The sequence below is a fragment of the Schistocerca gregaria genome, chromosome 9 (genome assembly GCF_023897955.1).
Source record: "Schistocerca gregaria isolate iqSchGreg1 chromosome 9, iqSchGreg1.2, whole genome shotgun sequence".
NCBI lineage: Eukaryota > Metazoa > Arthropoda > Insecta > Orthoptera > Acrididae > Schistocerca > Schistocerca gregaria.
The window spans coordinates 146,931,445-146,945,031 of NC_064928.1; the positions used below are offsets into that span (position 1 = coordinate 146,931,445).

At 38.1% G+C, this 13,587-nt stretch overlaps 1 protein-coding gene across 25 annotated transcripts in view; it reads left to right on the forward strand.

The window, feature by feature from the left end:
• LOC126291683 (uncharacterized) overlaps positions 1-13,587 on the forward strand; it is a 348,608-nt gene that overhangs the window by 233,228 nt on the left and 101,793 nt on the right. For all 25 annotated transcript variants that reach the window (XM_049985282.1, XM_049985285.1, XM_049985288.1 and 22 more), the window contains 2 exons: positions 6,561-6,737; positions 10,356-10,553. In XM_049985282.1, coding sequence (XP_049841239.1) covers positions 6,561-6,737; positions 10,356-10,553 — 375 coding nt within the window. The remainder of the gene's footprint in view (positions 1-6,560; positions 6,738-10,355; positions 10,554-13,587) is intronic.

The window sequence follows — 13,587 nt, forward strand, 5'->3', positions numbered from 1 at the left end:
CCGATTATGCAGTATTTTTAACTGGTTTGTCCTTTGAAAATTGATCTTATTTCTCACTGCACTAACATTTTGCTTTAAATAATATTCAAATTTTGAAAAACTTAACATTGAGATTTAATTTTTAAATTTCCAGCAGCCTTTGTCTTTTTTACTAGGGGTTAAAGACAAATTTTGCTTTTCAGTTTAAAATTAAGCTTCAGATTGAGATTTTTTCAGTTTAAAAAGAAAGTGCACGGGAGGGCCTCTGAATCCCCCTCCCCTTTGCTCTTGTCCCCATTACTGAAGAATTCTTTCCAAACTTGACATTGTCACGTTGACAGGCAGTCAGGAGGGCAGGGGTGGAAGCTGTTGTTGTGGCCCCAGTGATGCATTAAGATACTGTAATCACGAGCTACAGGTGAATAACGTCAATAACAACAGATTTCAGACACACACTTATTGTAATGTAACACATAATAAAAATAAGCTGCATTGATATCCGAATCGTTTACCTTGTCTGTGTGGTCGCTAGAACTGCTGTCAGAATTTAATGAAATAATAAATCATGACTCTTCTTTACAAATAATAAATCGTTGAATGTTACTTTCAATTACACATTTATTTTCCCATGCTTTCATTATTATTTTCTTCCTGTGTATCACAACATGATACCAATCTGATGACGAAATGTGGGTTGTAGCATCCTTTGAAAATCTTTCCACTCTGATAACACACATTTTTTGTTGTTCCTTGCTACACAACCTTTAACCTGAGTCCATATGAGTTCATCAAAACTGAAGTGACAGCGGTGTAGGGGTATTCTGAGAACTCTATGGCCATATATTTTTGCCAGTCCATCTAAACCGTATGGAGTGGTTTATTCTGAGCTACGACATCCAGTAAGTCAACCTTTCTACAGTGGTCTGGTATGGAAACAGTTTTTTGTTATAGACAGTCCATAGTGTCTCATTTTCTGGAAGCTATGGTATATACCTTGTTGAAGTTAGTTGAATGATACAAAGCGTTTCCATAACTATTACTGAAGGCTTGCTCAAGTTTTCAAATGTGAGTTCTTAATCCGCTGCTGAATTGAGTCTCCATTGATTCCTTGATGGTAATTACCAGTTTTTCTTCAGTCTAAATGAAATAAGTTTTCCATGAACCCTCCAATGTATTTGCCTGGAGAAGAATTAATTTACTACAAATGGGTTGTGGCTTAGTGCCAGTTACTGACTCATCTGCCCAGTCTATATTAACTGAATTGCATGCATTTATCCATGCTTTGTTGAGCCAACCAATATCATTAGTTTCCTTTTGATATTGCCCTAAAAAATGTACACTGCCATGCTACAATAACAGCTCTCTCAATTATGACATTTCTTCTGTTATTTTTTCCCCTCTATTTGAAGCCCAAGCCATGCACTACAATTAGCATCGACAGTTTTCTCTATCTAAAAAGTTCTGCTTTTCGTAGGAAAGACTTCAGTTTATCGAGGGTTTGATATTCCTTTATGAGGTGGTAATTATAAATATGATGTTGAAATGCACCTCCCTGAAAGTTGTCAATGTGCATAACATGCATTTTGAATTGTCTCTTTTTTCCTAAAATTCTTAGATTCATTGTTAGAGCTTCCCTGTTTTCATGACAATAGCGAACTTTGATGCACCTGTGGCTCTGTGTTTCACCCTAGTGAGAGGTAGCAATGTCCCACCATTGTCTTTTTTCACTGGAAGCATTTCCTATTGTGGTATTGACAAGCATGTCCTTTCGGTGCAAAACACTCACCAAGCAAAGATTTGTCTTGCACTGTAACACAGCTGCAAGAGTTTACACCCCTCCCCCCTCTCTCTATACCTGTCAAGTCTATAAAGTATTGTCCTGTAAAGTCTATAAAGTAACAGGTATCAGCTCTTGCCTTCTTTGAGGTATCTTACCATGCTAGAATATGCCCTCATCCCAGCAGGATCTTACTGTGCAACAATTTGTGTGACAACAGCCTTATCTCTGTGGCCGTAATAATGTGTGTCCAACTAGCTCTTAAACAAAATACTGTCTCTCTTCCTTTTGTAGAATTAATATACAAGATATTTTCTCCAGTGACAATATTATGAAAAAGAGAGATACTACCAACGATGTAGTGGAGATGCTGAATTGCAGACAGGCATAACAAAACCGTTCAACCAAAAGGCTTTCTTCTGTATTAGACACATGCTCACTCAAACACAATTTGCATACACATGACCACTGTCTCCTTCTGTTGAGACCAGACTCAGCAGCCTGAGAAAGTGGTCATATCTGTGTGAGCTGTGTTTGTGCAAATGTGTGCGCATGTTGTCTAATCCAGAAGAATGCCTTTTGATGAAAGCTGACTTGTTTAGCAGTCTTTTTGTTGTGTCTCTCTGTGACATATCACCCCCATTATATAGTGGGTATATATATATATATATATATATATATATATATATATATATATATATATATAACAGAAAGAAACTTCCACATGGGAAAAATATATTAAAAATAAAGATTCCAAGACTTACCAAGCGGGAAAGCGCCGGCAGACAGGCACATGAACAAAACACACAAACACACACACAGAATTACAAGCTTTCGCAACTGGCAGTTGCTTCGTCAGGAAGGAAGGAAGGAGAGGGAAAAATGAAAGGGTGTGGGTTTTAAGGGAGAGGGTAAGGAGTCATTCCAATCCCGGGAGCGGAAAGACTTCCCTTAGGGGAAAAAAAGGACAGGTGTACACTCGCACACACACACACACATATCCATCCGCACATACACAGACACAAGCAGTCTGCTTGTGTCTGTGTATGTGCGGATGGATATGTGTGTGTGTGTGTGCGAGTGTACACCTGTCCTTTTTTTCCCCTAAGGGAAGTCTTTCCGCTCCCGGGATTGGAATGACTCCTTACCCTCTCCCTTAAAACCCACACCCTTTCATTTTTCCCTCTCCTTCCTTCCTTCCTGACGAAGCAACTGCCAGTTGCGAAAGCTTGTAATTCTGTGTGTGTGTTTGTGTGTTTTGTTCATGTGCCTGTCTGCCGGCGCTTTCCCGCTTGGTAAGTCTTGGAATCTTTATTTTTAATATATATATATATATATATATATATATATATATATATATATATATATATATATATATATATATTAAATGTATTGTCATTATTTCATCCCGTATTTTCCAGTATATTTTCTTTGAAAGTTTCAATATTCTTATGCAGTTGATTTAATTTAGCAGCAGAAATACATCTTATTAGATTCCTATAAATAATACTTACCTGTTTGTATATCGTGCATGGGGAACCCTTCTGTGTTGTTATGTTGAGCTACAGAACAATTCGCAGATTCCAATTCTGTACGCTTATGGACAAGACAAATCTCCATTGCATGTTAGTACATTGATCAACAACTAAAAGCAAGGAATAATGATTTATATAAATTCTCAGGTTTTTATATTAATGCACATGGAAATAAAACAGCAAAACACTTCCTTTGTAAAACTGATGAAAGGGTTACTACTAACTAAAATTAAAACCACTCATTTTATGACTGCATTACTACAAGAACATAGTTTCCTTAGAGACAAATAACAATAAGCCTACAAAATGTTTGGGTCTGTATTTGAAATCGCAATCTTTTCTTTACCAATCCAGTGCTTTACCCTTACACTAATGTGTCACACAGACAATTTTGTTTGATTTAATTTTGCTCATATTTGTAATTCAGTAGTTGGTTCTACCCTTGTACAATTGTAATCAGCCGAGACAGTGTTGCTGTACAGGTGTGCGTTTGTCAGTGCTATTGTCATTTAATGTTGTGCCCACATGTGAGTGTGTGTTGTTCGTGCATGCAGCTTTCTTGTGGTTTCCAAGCTTTATGTATACGTCATAAATGCTCAGTACTTATTACATAGCTTTAGATTATTATTCTATGCATTGCATACTTATGTAAATTTTACCCTTTAAAATGTTGTGCTTTTTACTTTGTTTTTACATTTTTTAGTTTTACTTTTGCTTAGGACAATACAATTCTACTGCACAAAAATACACTGATCTTCTGATGATCCAGCCAGTGGATTATCCTAGAATTGTTTGGTGACTGTTGAAAAACTACAATAAAGGACAGAAATTAAGCTTATTCTGTTACAATTAGAACAAATACTTTCATGCAGAATACACATTTTTGATTGGGAAGACAGATAACAAGACAGTTCTCACAATGTTAAATTTCAGTTACTTGATTCTTGGAATGTTTTTTTTTTTTAAAAAGGCAAAACCTGACTTATTCTGTTTCATTTAGAACAATTATTTCCATTTAGAATAAAAAAATTTGGTTGCAAATATTTTTTTGACGAAACAGTCTGTGAGCGGTTAAACAGTTGAGCATACAAACCAGGATTTGAGTAGTTAAGTGATACAGATATAGTGAACAATGTGTGTTCAGTAGAGGAACAGAGCAAATACAGGGTAGTTAAGGAAATGATTATCATGCACACCGAACCACTGAAATGGGTTGATCTGAATTTCGAGTATATGGGACAAATTTATTTTGACGAAGCTGATGTTTTAACTCTCCAGGAAATGAGAACTGTCATTGTGAAAGATAGTGAATGAAAAAAAAAACAAACAAAATGTACAAATAGTTCTCAGAAGTCAACTATAAGCAAGTGATATAAAATATTCACAGTATTTTAAGTGTAATATTGAAAGTAAGTTAGTAAGTTCTGACGAGTAACAGTTCCTGTTTAGTTAAAACAGTAAATAATCTTTTTCAGTAATAATGTCTCATCTGTGTTTTTAATATTTTATTCATGCAGTCTTGAGCACACATTAACATGAATAATTGTGAGCATGGTGTCCTCTGTTTTCAGGTTGATTACTTACAGACATTTTTGGCTGCATGTCTATAGCCTAAAGCCAGTATTATACCCCACACCTATTATATAAAATTCTTCACAAGTGTACAGCTGCCAAATTTTTCATTAGCCCTATTACACGATACACATAAGTCTGCACCAGTGCCCCAAGGGTACTTATTTGGAACCACCAGCTTGTATGTTCGTTACACTGTTGTGTGTGAAAGTTGATATTTTTGCAAAGCTGCTATTCACTCATATAGAAACTTCTGAGAGATCTAGCTTCATATTTTTTAAGCAGTTATTGTTACCTTGTGCAGCTACAATGAAATTATGTTATGATTCTACAGAATTGTGGACTAGGTGTTTTTTTTATGTAATGCTAGTACAAGGAAATGATTGTCTATTTTAATGTTTAATGGGATTTTGCACATGGTGGACATAATTATCTGTGCAGCTTTAGCGATGCCAATGTCTGCCTCAGTCATTAGGAGAAGGGCAGAATGACAACATAATACCAGGAATAGGAATTGGGTTTGGCCCTGGCTTGGAAGAAAGGGTGAAGGCAGAGAAATACAACCCTGTTAATGAAGTTGAGGCCTGAATATCCACAGAAATTTAGGAATTTCATCGCAGTGGATGTACTTTGTCATTTGTACATGACAGGATTCACGCAAATTAAGTAATGAGGGTAGCTGTTTCACAATAGTGCGATCATAAAGATGCAAAACACCTTTTTACAATCTGCACTTGTCCCTGCTGACACAACTGCTCTGACTTATGTGGCTATTATCTCAGCACTGTTCTTCCTGGCATGCTGAAATAGTGCAAAAACTGCAATCAAATGAAACACATGTTTTACTTTTACCAATAATGTGATACATACACACATCAAAAGTATAATTATATGCACATTTATGTAAAACAAATCAAGTCAGAATTAAACATTTGTAGACATACTCTGTTGTGGTACAGTGCATCTAGAGGATCATATACAGTGTGTATACTCCCCTGGACTTCTGGGAAAAACAAGGGAATTTTTTCATCATGGAAAAAAAACGGGAATTTATCAGGTGGGTTTACTGGTTGAGCGCTGCCTCACTTCTCTCCATCGTGTCTCCCATCTCCCCTCCTTGCCTCCTTTCCCACAGTCTCTCCCGATAAGTCACCCTTTCTGCATGGATCAGTTTTATCAGTTAAATTTTTGCAATTTTTGACTGGTAAGAGCTAAAACGCTGTCAAAAAATTTTACTTTAGCCTGCCACATAAGAATAATACGCAGCATTATAACATACACAAGAGACTAACATCAAAATAAAACTTTTGTTGCAAACTTGTCCTTTTTGTGTGTTCACACTGCTTAACAGTGATGTTGCCAATGGCTGACTACATCACATGTACTACGCTCTCGACATCTGCTGTCATTGGTTGTTGAGATCAAGTGACGTGAGCTATGATTGGCTGACAAAAGCGCATTGCACTGCACGATCTTGGTTGCATTGTTACTGAAACTGCTGTGCTGTATTTGATGGAATCTGTATTTGTACTTTCATAATACAAAAATAAGCAGTGTACTTACTCCTTTACACTTCTGTTATTGGTTTATACTTACAAAGTTGAATCAGTTGTGTTGGTTGATTATATGCATTTTAATACTATGTCAGTGCTTCTCAAACTACGCCATGTGTGAGAGTGGACATCTTTCTTTTCCAGATGCTGGAATCTTTAGCGCCATCTCCAAGTTGCAGATCAGTGAGGTCCATGTTATCAGAATCTCGTACCTCACTGAATTCCTTGTCATCTGAAGGAACAGAATTTGAGAGCCCCGCTTATGAACCTCTTGGTTCATCACCTATCTTCATGCAGAATTTGAGGGATGAACATGAAGAGGTATTGCGTTTTTATATTTTGCATATGTGTGTTTTCTTTGTCTTCAGCCGCTATTGTAGTATCATTGATGTCGTGTTTACAATTAAGTGAAAACAGAAAAGTGTACATCAAAGTAGACAAATTCCTTCATATGATAAACTAGGGGAAGGCTTGGAAGAAATTTGATTGTGTAGGAATCTTGTATGACATTTTTCTTCTTTTTTACTGATTGCATGATGCACTGATACTTAAATTTTTTTGCCCCCCTTTGGTATATGTGAATGTTTTATGTCCTTTGTAACAGTTTGTCCTACCTTTACATGATTGTGGTTACTATTTGTATATTTGTTTTATGTGTAAATATACATGTTGTGTGTTGTTCAGACTGTGAAGTTTGGGAGGTAGCAGACAGGTACTGTGGGGGTTGGCCGTGAGCTGTGCTCAGATAGCTCGTTCGGTAGAGCCCTTCCCTCCGAAAGGCGAAGGTTGTGGGCTACAGCCCTGGTTCAGTGCATGGTTTTAATTTGCCAGGAAGCTTTAGACTTTTCATGTTGATGGATGGCAGTATGACACTAAAAGATAGTTTTGTGACTATTAGCTATTAAGATAAACAGCATCCTTTTGGCATTTAATCTGGTAATAATCAACCATATGTCAATAAAACAGACTCTTTCAAATGCTGTAGATGTATGAAACACATTCGCTTACTGCTTTCTGGGATGGTTTGTGTGGCACCTGAGAGGAATGGGCAAACCAGTGATTGTTATTAATATTACTTCCTTTGTCGAAGATTACAGTGTAATATGAAAATTCACACTAAATGCAAGCGTATAAATACCAGACGAGCTAATTGATTAGCTTGATGAGTTTCTAACAAAGGGAACATAGGATATCATTCTCAACAGAGAGAAATCTTCAGAAGTAACAGTAATTTTAGGTGTACCCGAAGGGAGTGTTTGGTCCTATAACTTTTCAAATTACAGTGGAGACTCCATTGTCGAGACTAATTGTTGGCATAAGTCATTCAGAAATAAAAAATCCAGATAATTGAACATATGAAGAAAAGCGAGTTTTAGATTATTAAGTCTAGACAGATAACCTATGTCACCTGCATATGGTTCTTTCAGGTATGATGTCATTCTTCCAAAAGTTCATTCTTCATCACTTTTTGATGTTTACTCCCATCCTCACTATCAAGTTTTCAGGCATACTTAAAAATTAAATCCATATTATTCTTGATATTATTTATCACAAAGGTATCAACACCATACTTATCAGCAACTTAAACCAGTTTCTATTTTTTGTAAAGGATCCATAATATTTACAACCATAGTCCTGTTCGTTCATTGATTTGGGGGAGGGGACCAAATAGTGAGGTCATCAGTCCCATAGGTTTAGGAAAGGATGGTGGTCATGCCCTTTCAAAGCAACCATCCCAGCATTTTCCTGAAGCAATTTATGGAAATCATAGAAAACCCAAATCAGGATGGCCAGATGCGGGAACAGATCACATCTCTGCCCACAGTCAGTTGGCAGTTTATGAATATTGGCTGCTTTCATTACGGAAAAAATTATCTTCACCATTCATTACACAGTTTTGGAAAGGTGCAAAAGTCAGTGAAATGCGCAGCTATAAACATCACTGATCATTTGTCCAGTGGTCTGCAAAGTGTAACAGGTAGTAAAATTAATATTTAAAAGAAAACTTTATCTACCAGACTACTCTTAGGCTGTATGAGGCCATCTTAGCATTTTGTTCACAATTGTATTAAATGGTGGGCATTCTGTATCTCCAGTTGTAATCTGTGTTATGCCTTCAATAAGTTCTGACTGGCTATTAGTCATAATGTTGTGTAAAACTGTTTTGCATTGCTATGTCTGTAGAATTATTGCACGGTTGGCAAGGATGAATTTACAGCAGGAGCAGCTACAGTTTGAATACTACATAGTATATTAACATATTGTGTTATATAAAAATGTACATGTGCTTTTTTCTGCATATTAAATATAAAACTACACTACTGGCCATTAAAATTGCTACACCGAGAAGGAATGCAGATGATAAACGGGTATTCATTGGACAAATATATTATACTAGAACTGACATGTGATTACATTTTCACGCAGTTTGGGTGCATAGATCCTGAGAAATCAGTACCCAGAACAACCACCTCTGGTCGTAATAACGGTCTTGATACGCCTGGGCATTGAGTCAAACAGAGCTTGGATGGCGTGTACAGGTACAGCTGCCCGTGCAGCTTCAACACGATACCACAGTTCATCAACAGTAGTGCATGGCGTATTGTGATGAGTCAGTTGCTCGGCCACCATTGACCAGACGTTTTTAGTTGGTGAGACATCTGGAGAATGTGTTGGCCAGGGCAGCAGTCAAACATTTTCTGTATCCAGAAAGGCCCGTACAGGATCTGCAACATGCAGTCGTGCATTATCCTGCTGAAATGTAGGGTTTCGCAGGGATCAAATGAAGGGTGGAGTCACAGGTCGTAAAACATCTGAAATGTAATGTCCACTGTTCAAAGTGCTGTCAATATGAACAAGAAGTGACCGAGATGTGTAACCAATGGCACCCCATACCATCACGCCGGTTGATATGCCAGTATGACGATGATGAATACTCGCTTCCAATACGCGTTCACCGTGATGTCGCCAAACACGGATGCAACCATCATGATGCTGTAAACAAAACCTGGATTCATCCAAAAAAATGACGTTTTGCCATTCGTGCACCCAGGTTCATCATTGAGTACACCATCGCAGGTGCTCCTGTCAGTGATGCAGTGTCATGGGTAACTGCGAGCTGATAGTGCATGCTGCTACAAACGTCGTCAAACTGTTCGTGCAGATGGTTGTTGTCGTACAAAGGTTCCCATCTGTTGACTCGGGGATCGAGACATGGCTGCATGGTCCGTTACAGCCATGCGGATAAGATGCCTGTCATTTCGAGTGCTGGTGATACTAGGCTGTTGGGATCCAGCACAGTGGTCTGTATTACCCTACTGAACCCACCGATTCCATTTTCTGCTAACAGTCATTGGATCTCGACCAACGCGAGAAGCAATGTGCGATACGATAAACCGCAATTGTGATAGGCTCAAAGTCGGAAACGTGATGGTACGAATTTCTCCTCCTTACACAAGGCATCACAACAAAGTTTCACCAGGCAACGCCAGTCAGCTGCTGTTTGTGTATGATAAATCAGTTGGAAACTTTCCTCACGTCAGGCACCGGTGCCAACCTTGTGTGAATGCTCTGAAAAGCTAATCATTGGCATATCACAGCATGTTCTTCCTGTTGGTTAAATTTTGCGTCTGTAGCACGTCATCTTCGTGGTGTAGCAGTTTTAATGGCCAGTAGTGTAAGTTTGTTATCAAAGTAATAGGAAAAACTGGTATCTGGCCAACTAAATAATTACTCAAAATATAGCCACGTGGGAATTTGGACAACTATATAGTTACTCAACATGTAGCCACATAGGTGCTTAAAAGATGCATCTGGTACTTTGATTTTGAAATATTTTACGCATTCCACCTTACATAAATCTAAAGAATGAGGAAAAATTCTGTTGATTTTTTTTAAAAAAAATTTCTTTTTCATTTCTTGTGGGACCTCGAATCGCAGATTCAGAAAACGAAGGTAATTTCTCCGAGCTGTCGTTCGGACTGCTGTAGTTTAAGACAGCCACAGGAACTGACTTCTCCACCACTGAAGATACAAATGCAGAACAAGACTGCAGTTCGTCGGCTATCAGACGAGTTTGATGCTGTGCCGTCCACTTCCAAGGGAACAGCTGCTCATCGAAAAATGGCAGAAGAGCAGGTAGGGTGGTGTTGACAAGTTTCTAGCAATAGGAACCTGTAAAGTGTTGATCTAGTTCTCTACTTTTTGAGTTGCCCGGAGTTCCTCCGTCATATGGCTAAAAAAAAAAAAACCTCACGTCAAGACTGGTCAGAAAATTGCACTCGCTTTTACGCTACTGAAGACATCATCGTTTGCAGAGATACAGGCCTCGAAGAAACTAAGCAGAAGGGTGCAGCCATTTGCTGATGAGACACACACCTGTAACAGCATGCTACAGTACTGTAGGATGGGGATGTCAAAGTGTACTGAGACTGCAGAAGTGAACCTGAAAACAAACAAAAAATTAATAACGAAACTTTGTTTTTCTGAGACGACAATTAAAACTATACGACTGCCGCTCGTACATTCTCCGATTTATCAAGTAGATGTGCCATTCTGTTTTGACTTCTGTAGCAGTGAGCTGCGGTACTGTGGCAAAGTGAACTGAATTACATGGCCAGAGTGGCAGCACTGTTGTGTTTATGTCCAACCCTAAACTGGGACAGGAAGCATCAATGGCGTTCACTTCAGTGCTCCCACACGCTTCACACCTGTACGTGCTACTGAATGAAGTGCCTATTTAGAATTAGATTGTAAGCAGGTTGCACACTATATCTTACCAGGGCTGTTCACAATACTTCAGTGGCAGTATTTGTAAAATTACTATGCCTGGTTAAGTCATTATTTTCCTCAGCTGTGTCTGCAGATTTGTCGTCTTCTGTTTCATTCGCAGACATTGATGGCGACTCATTGTTTGAATCTGTCCCAACTGATTCTATTAGATTTCCAGTTTCCTTGTCTGTCAGAACATCTTTTCTCCAGTTGTCGTTATACATTTTTTAGCACGATAAATTGCCTTTTCAGATTTCTAATGTGACGACAGCAAAAGTGGACCGGCGGTGCGATCTTATGGTTTGTCTGTTTGGCTAGTGATGGCGAGGTCCAGAGTTCATTTCCCGGTGACCACCTTCAATTTTTCTATTGTGAAAAGTGTTGGAAGATGATCCATTCATCCTTGTGAAACCAAATGAAAAGCTGCTTGAATTAAAAGATGTGAAATTCATGTTCAAGCTGCCTAAGTGGTTATGTGTTTTGAAGCCATCATACGACTATCTCGTGAATCACTGCTGAGAATGTGCACCAGTTATTGAACGTGCAACATTCTTACCACAACATGTTTTGGGACTGCATTATCCCATTACCAAATGCTTAAAGCTTCTTTACCAGTTGTGCCTTGAGAGTATAACATGCCAACATGAAGTAGTCTAGAAAGAGTTTTATGTTTGATTTTGTGCTTGTGCTGCTGGGTCTTTATTTTTGACAGTGCCTAATGGGGTACCAGCTTTAAGAACTCAATGATGGGATAACATAATCCTGAAACATGTTTTGGTAAAAATATTACACACTTCACAACTGGTAAGGCACATGATGTTTATTTATTAGCACCAAAATCTTCAGCCTTTATAATTGACGTACCTTAATTCTTTTTGAGGTTCCAGACCATTTAGGTCTATATGGTATGACGGAGGTAGGAGGGGAACCATTTTCTAACTCAGTTTTGGCATTGGAATAAAGAAGAGATAGTTGCTGCTGTCTCATTAATGCCAAAAGTTCAGCTTTCCTTGTCTCACCATGTTTTTAATTTTCTTCTGTCTGTTTCTTCACAGTAGTCCAAAGTAATCACGTAATAGTCATAGTGGTGAACAAAAAACAACCTTCTCTATTTTCAAAAATGAAATGCTGCCTAGCACAGTTGTTTGACTGTACTTGTTGGATACTTTAACTTGACAACATTTATTTATGGTGTACTGTGTATGAATCAACAGTTTGTGTACTTCTTTTGCAAGTACGTTCTCAAGTCCACATGTGATGACTCAGTTATTTTGACATGTTTTAAAATCAATCACATAGGTGGAACAGAGATTTTTCCAGAGTTTCTTTGATAGCCCAAAAGTTCTGTTTTGTTTGACAGAAGGTGTGAGCTTTTTGGAAATATGTTATGTCTGTGTCTCGTTCATGATGTTGCCGTCTAATAACACATTTATCAATATTGTCAGTCTAGTACTTGTGTGTTTTTTGTTTATTCTGCTTTGTGTCTGTTATCTGAATCCTGCTGCACTTGGCATCGTGCCCCCCCGTACTGTAACTTGCACATCACTGACTTACAGTAGAACATCGATTATCTGACCCTCGATTAATTGACTCCTCGGGTTATCTGACCATGTGTTCAACTGTCTGTCTGCGCTCCGCACCTTACAGCGTCCCAGTTTTAATGTTTGTTTTTACTGCTGTCACAACACGTCTCCACCTGAGTCATGCTCCTTGTGCATGCTCAGTTGTCATTAAAAAGTTTGAGGGATTCTGAAAGAGTAAAAATGGCTACAAATCACAAAGGGAAACTAAATATTCTGCAAAGACTTGACAAAGGTGAGCCAATTATTAAATTAGCTTGTGAAATGGCTTTTGAACTGACAACTATTAAAGACTGGAAAGAGAACCAACAAGATATGAACCATTTTTGTTAACAGTAGATGGCGAAAATGCTCAAACAACAAGAACAGTATTGAAAAAATTAAAACTTAAGCTCTTGGGTGACACTGTGTGAATTTGAATTTGTCGGGAAATACTATCGAGCCCTGTTGTAAAACAAAAGAAACTATTAATGTGCACCAGAAAGTGGGTGGTGAAAAAGATGTACCCAACAAGTGAAAGGTGGCTATGCTTGATGGAAAAACCATTATGGTGCTAGGCAAGTTGCTGTTTCAGGTGAAAATCTTTCTGATGATAATGATGAAAGTGGGAAATGTGCTGAAAATTTTGAAAAAATAGTATTAGAAAATAAACTGGTAGCTAATCAGTTATACAAAATTGACAAGACTGGGCTAAACTATAAAATGCTCCCTCAAAAAACACTTGTCTCATAGTACAAAGCAGTCATAGGCACGAGACTAGCAAACGAGAGGCTGACCATTGCAACATGCAGCATTGCAAGTGGTAACCATAAATTGCTGTT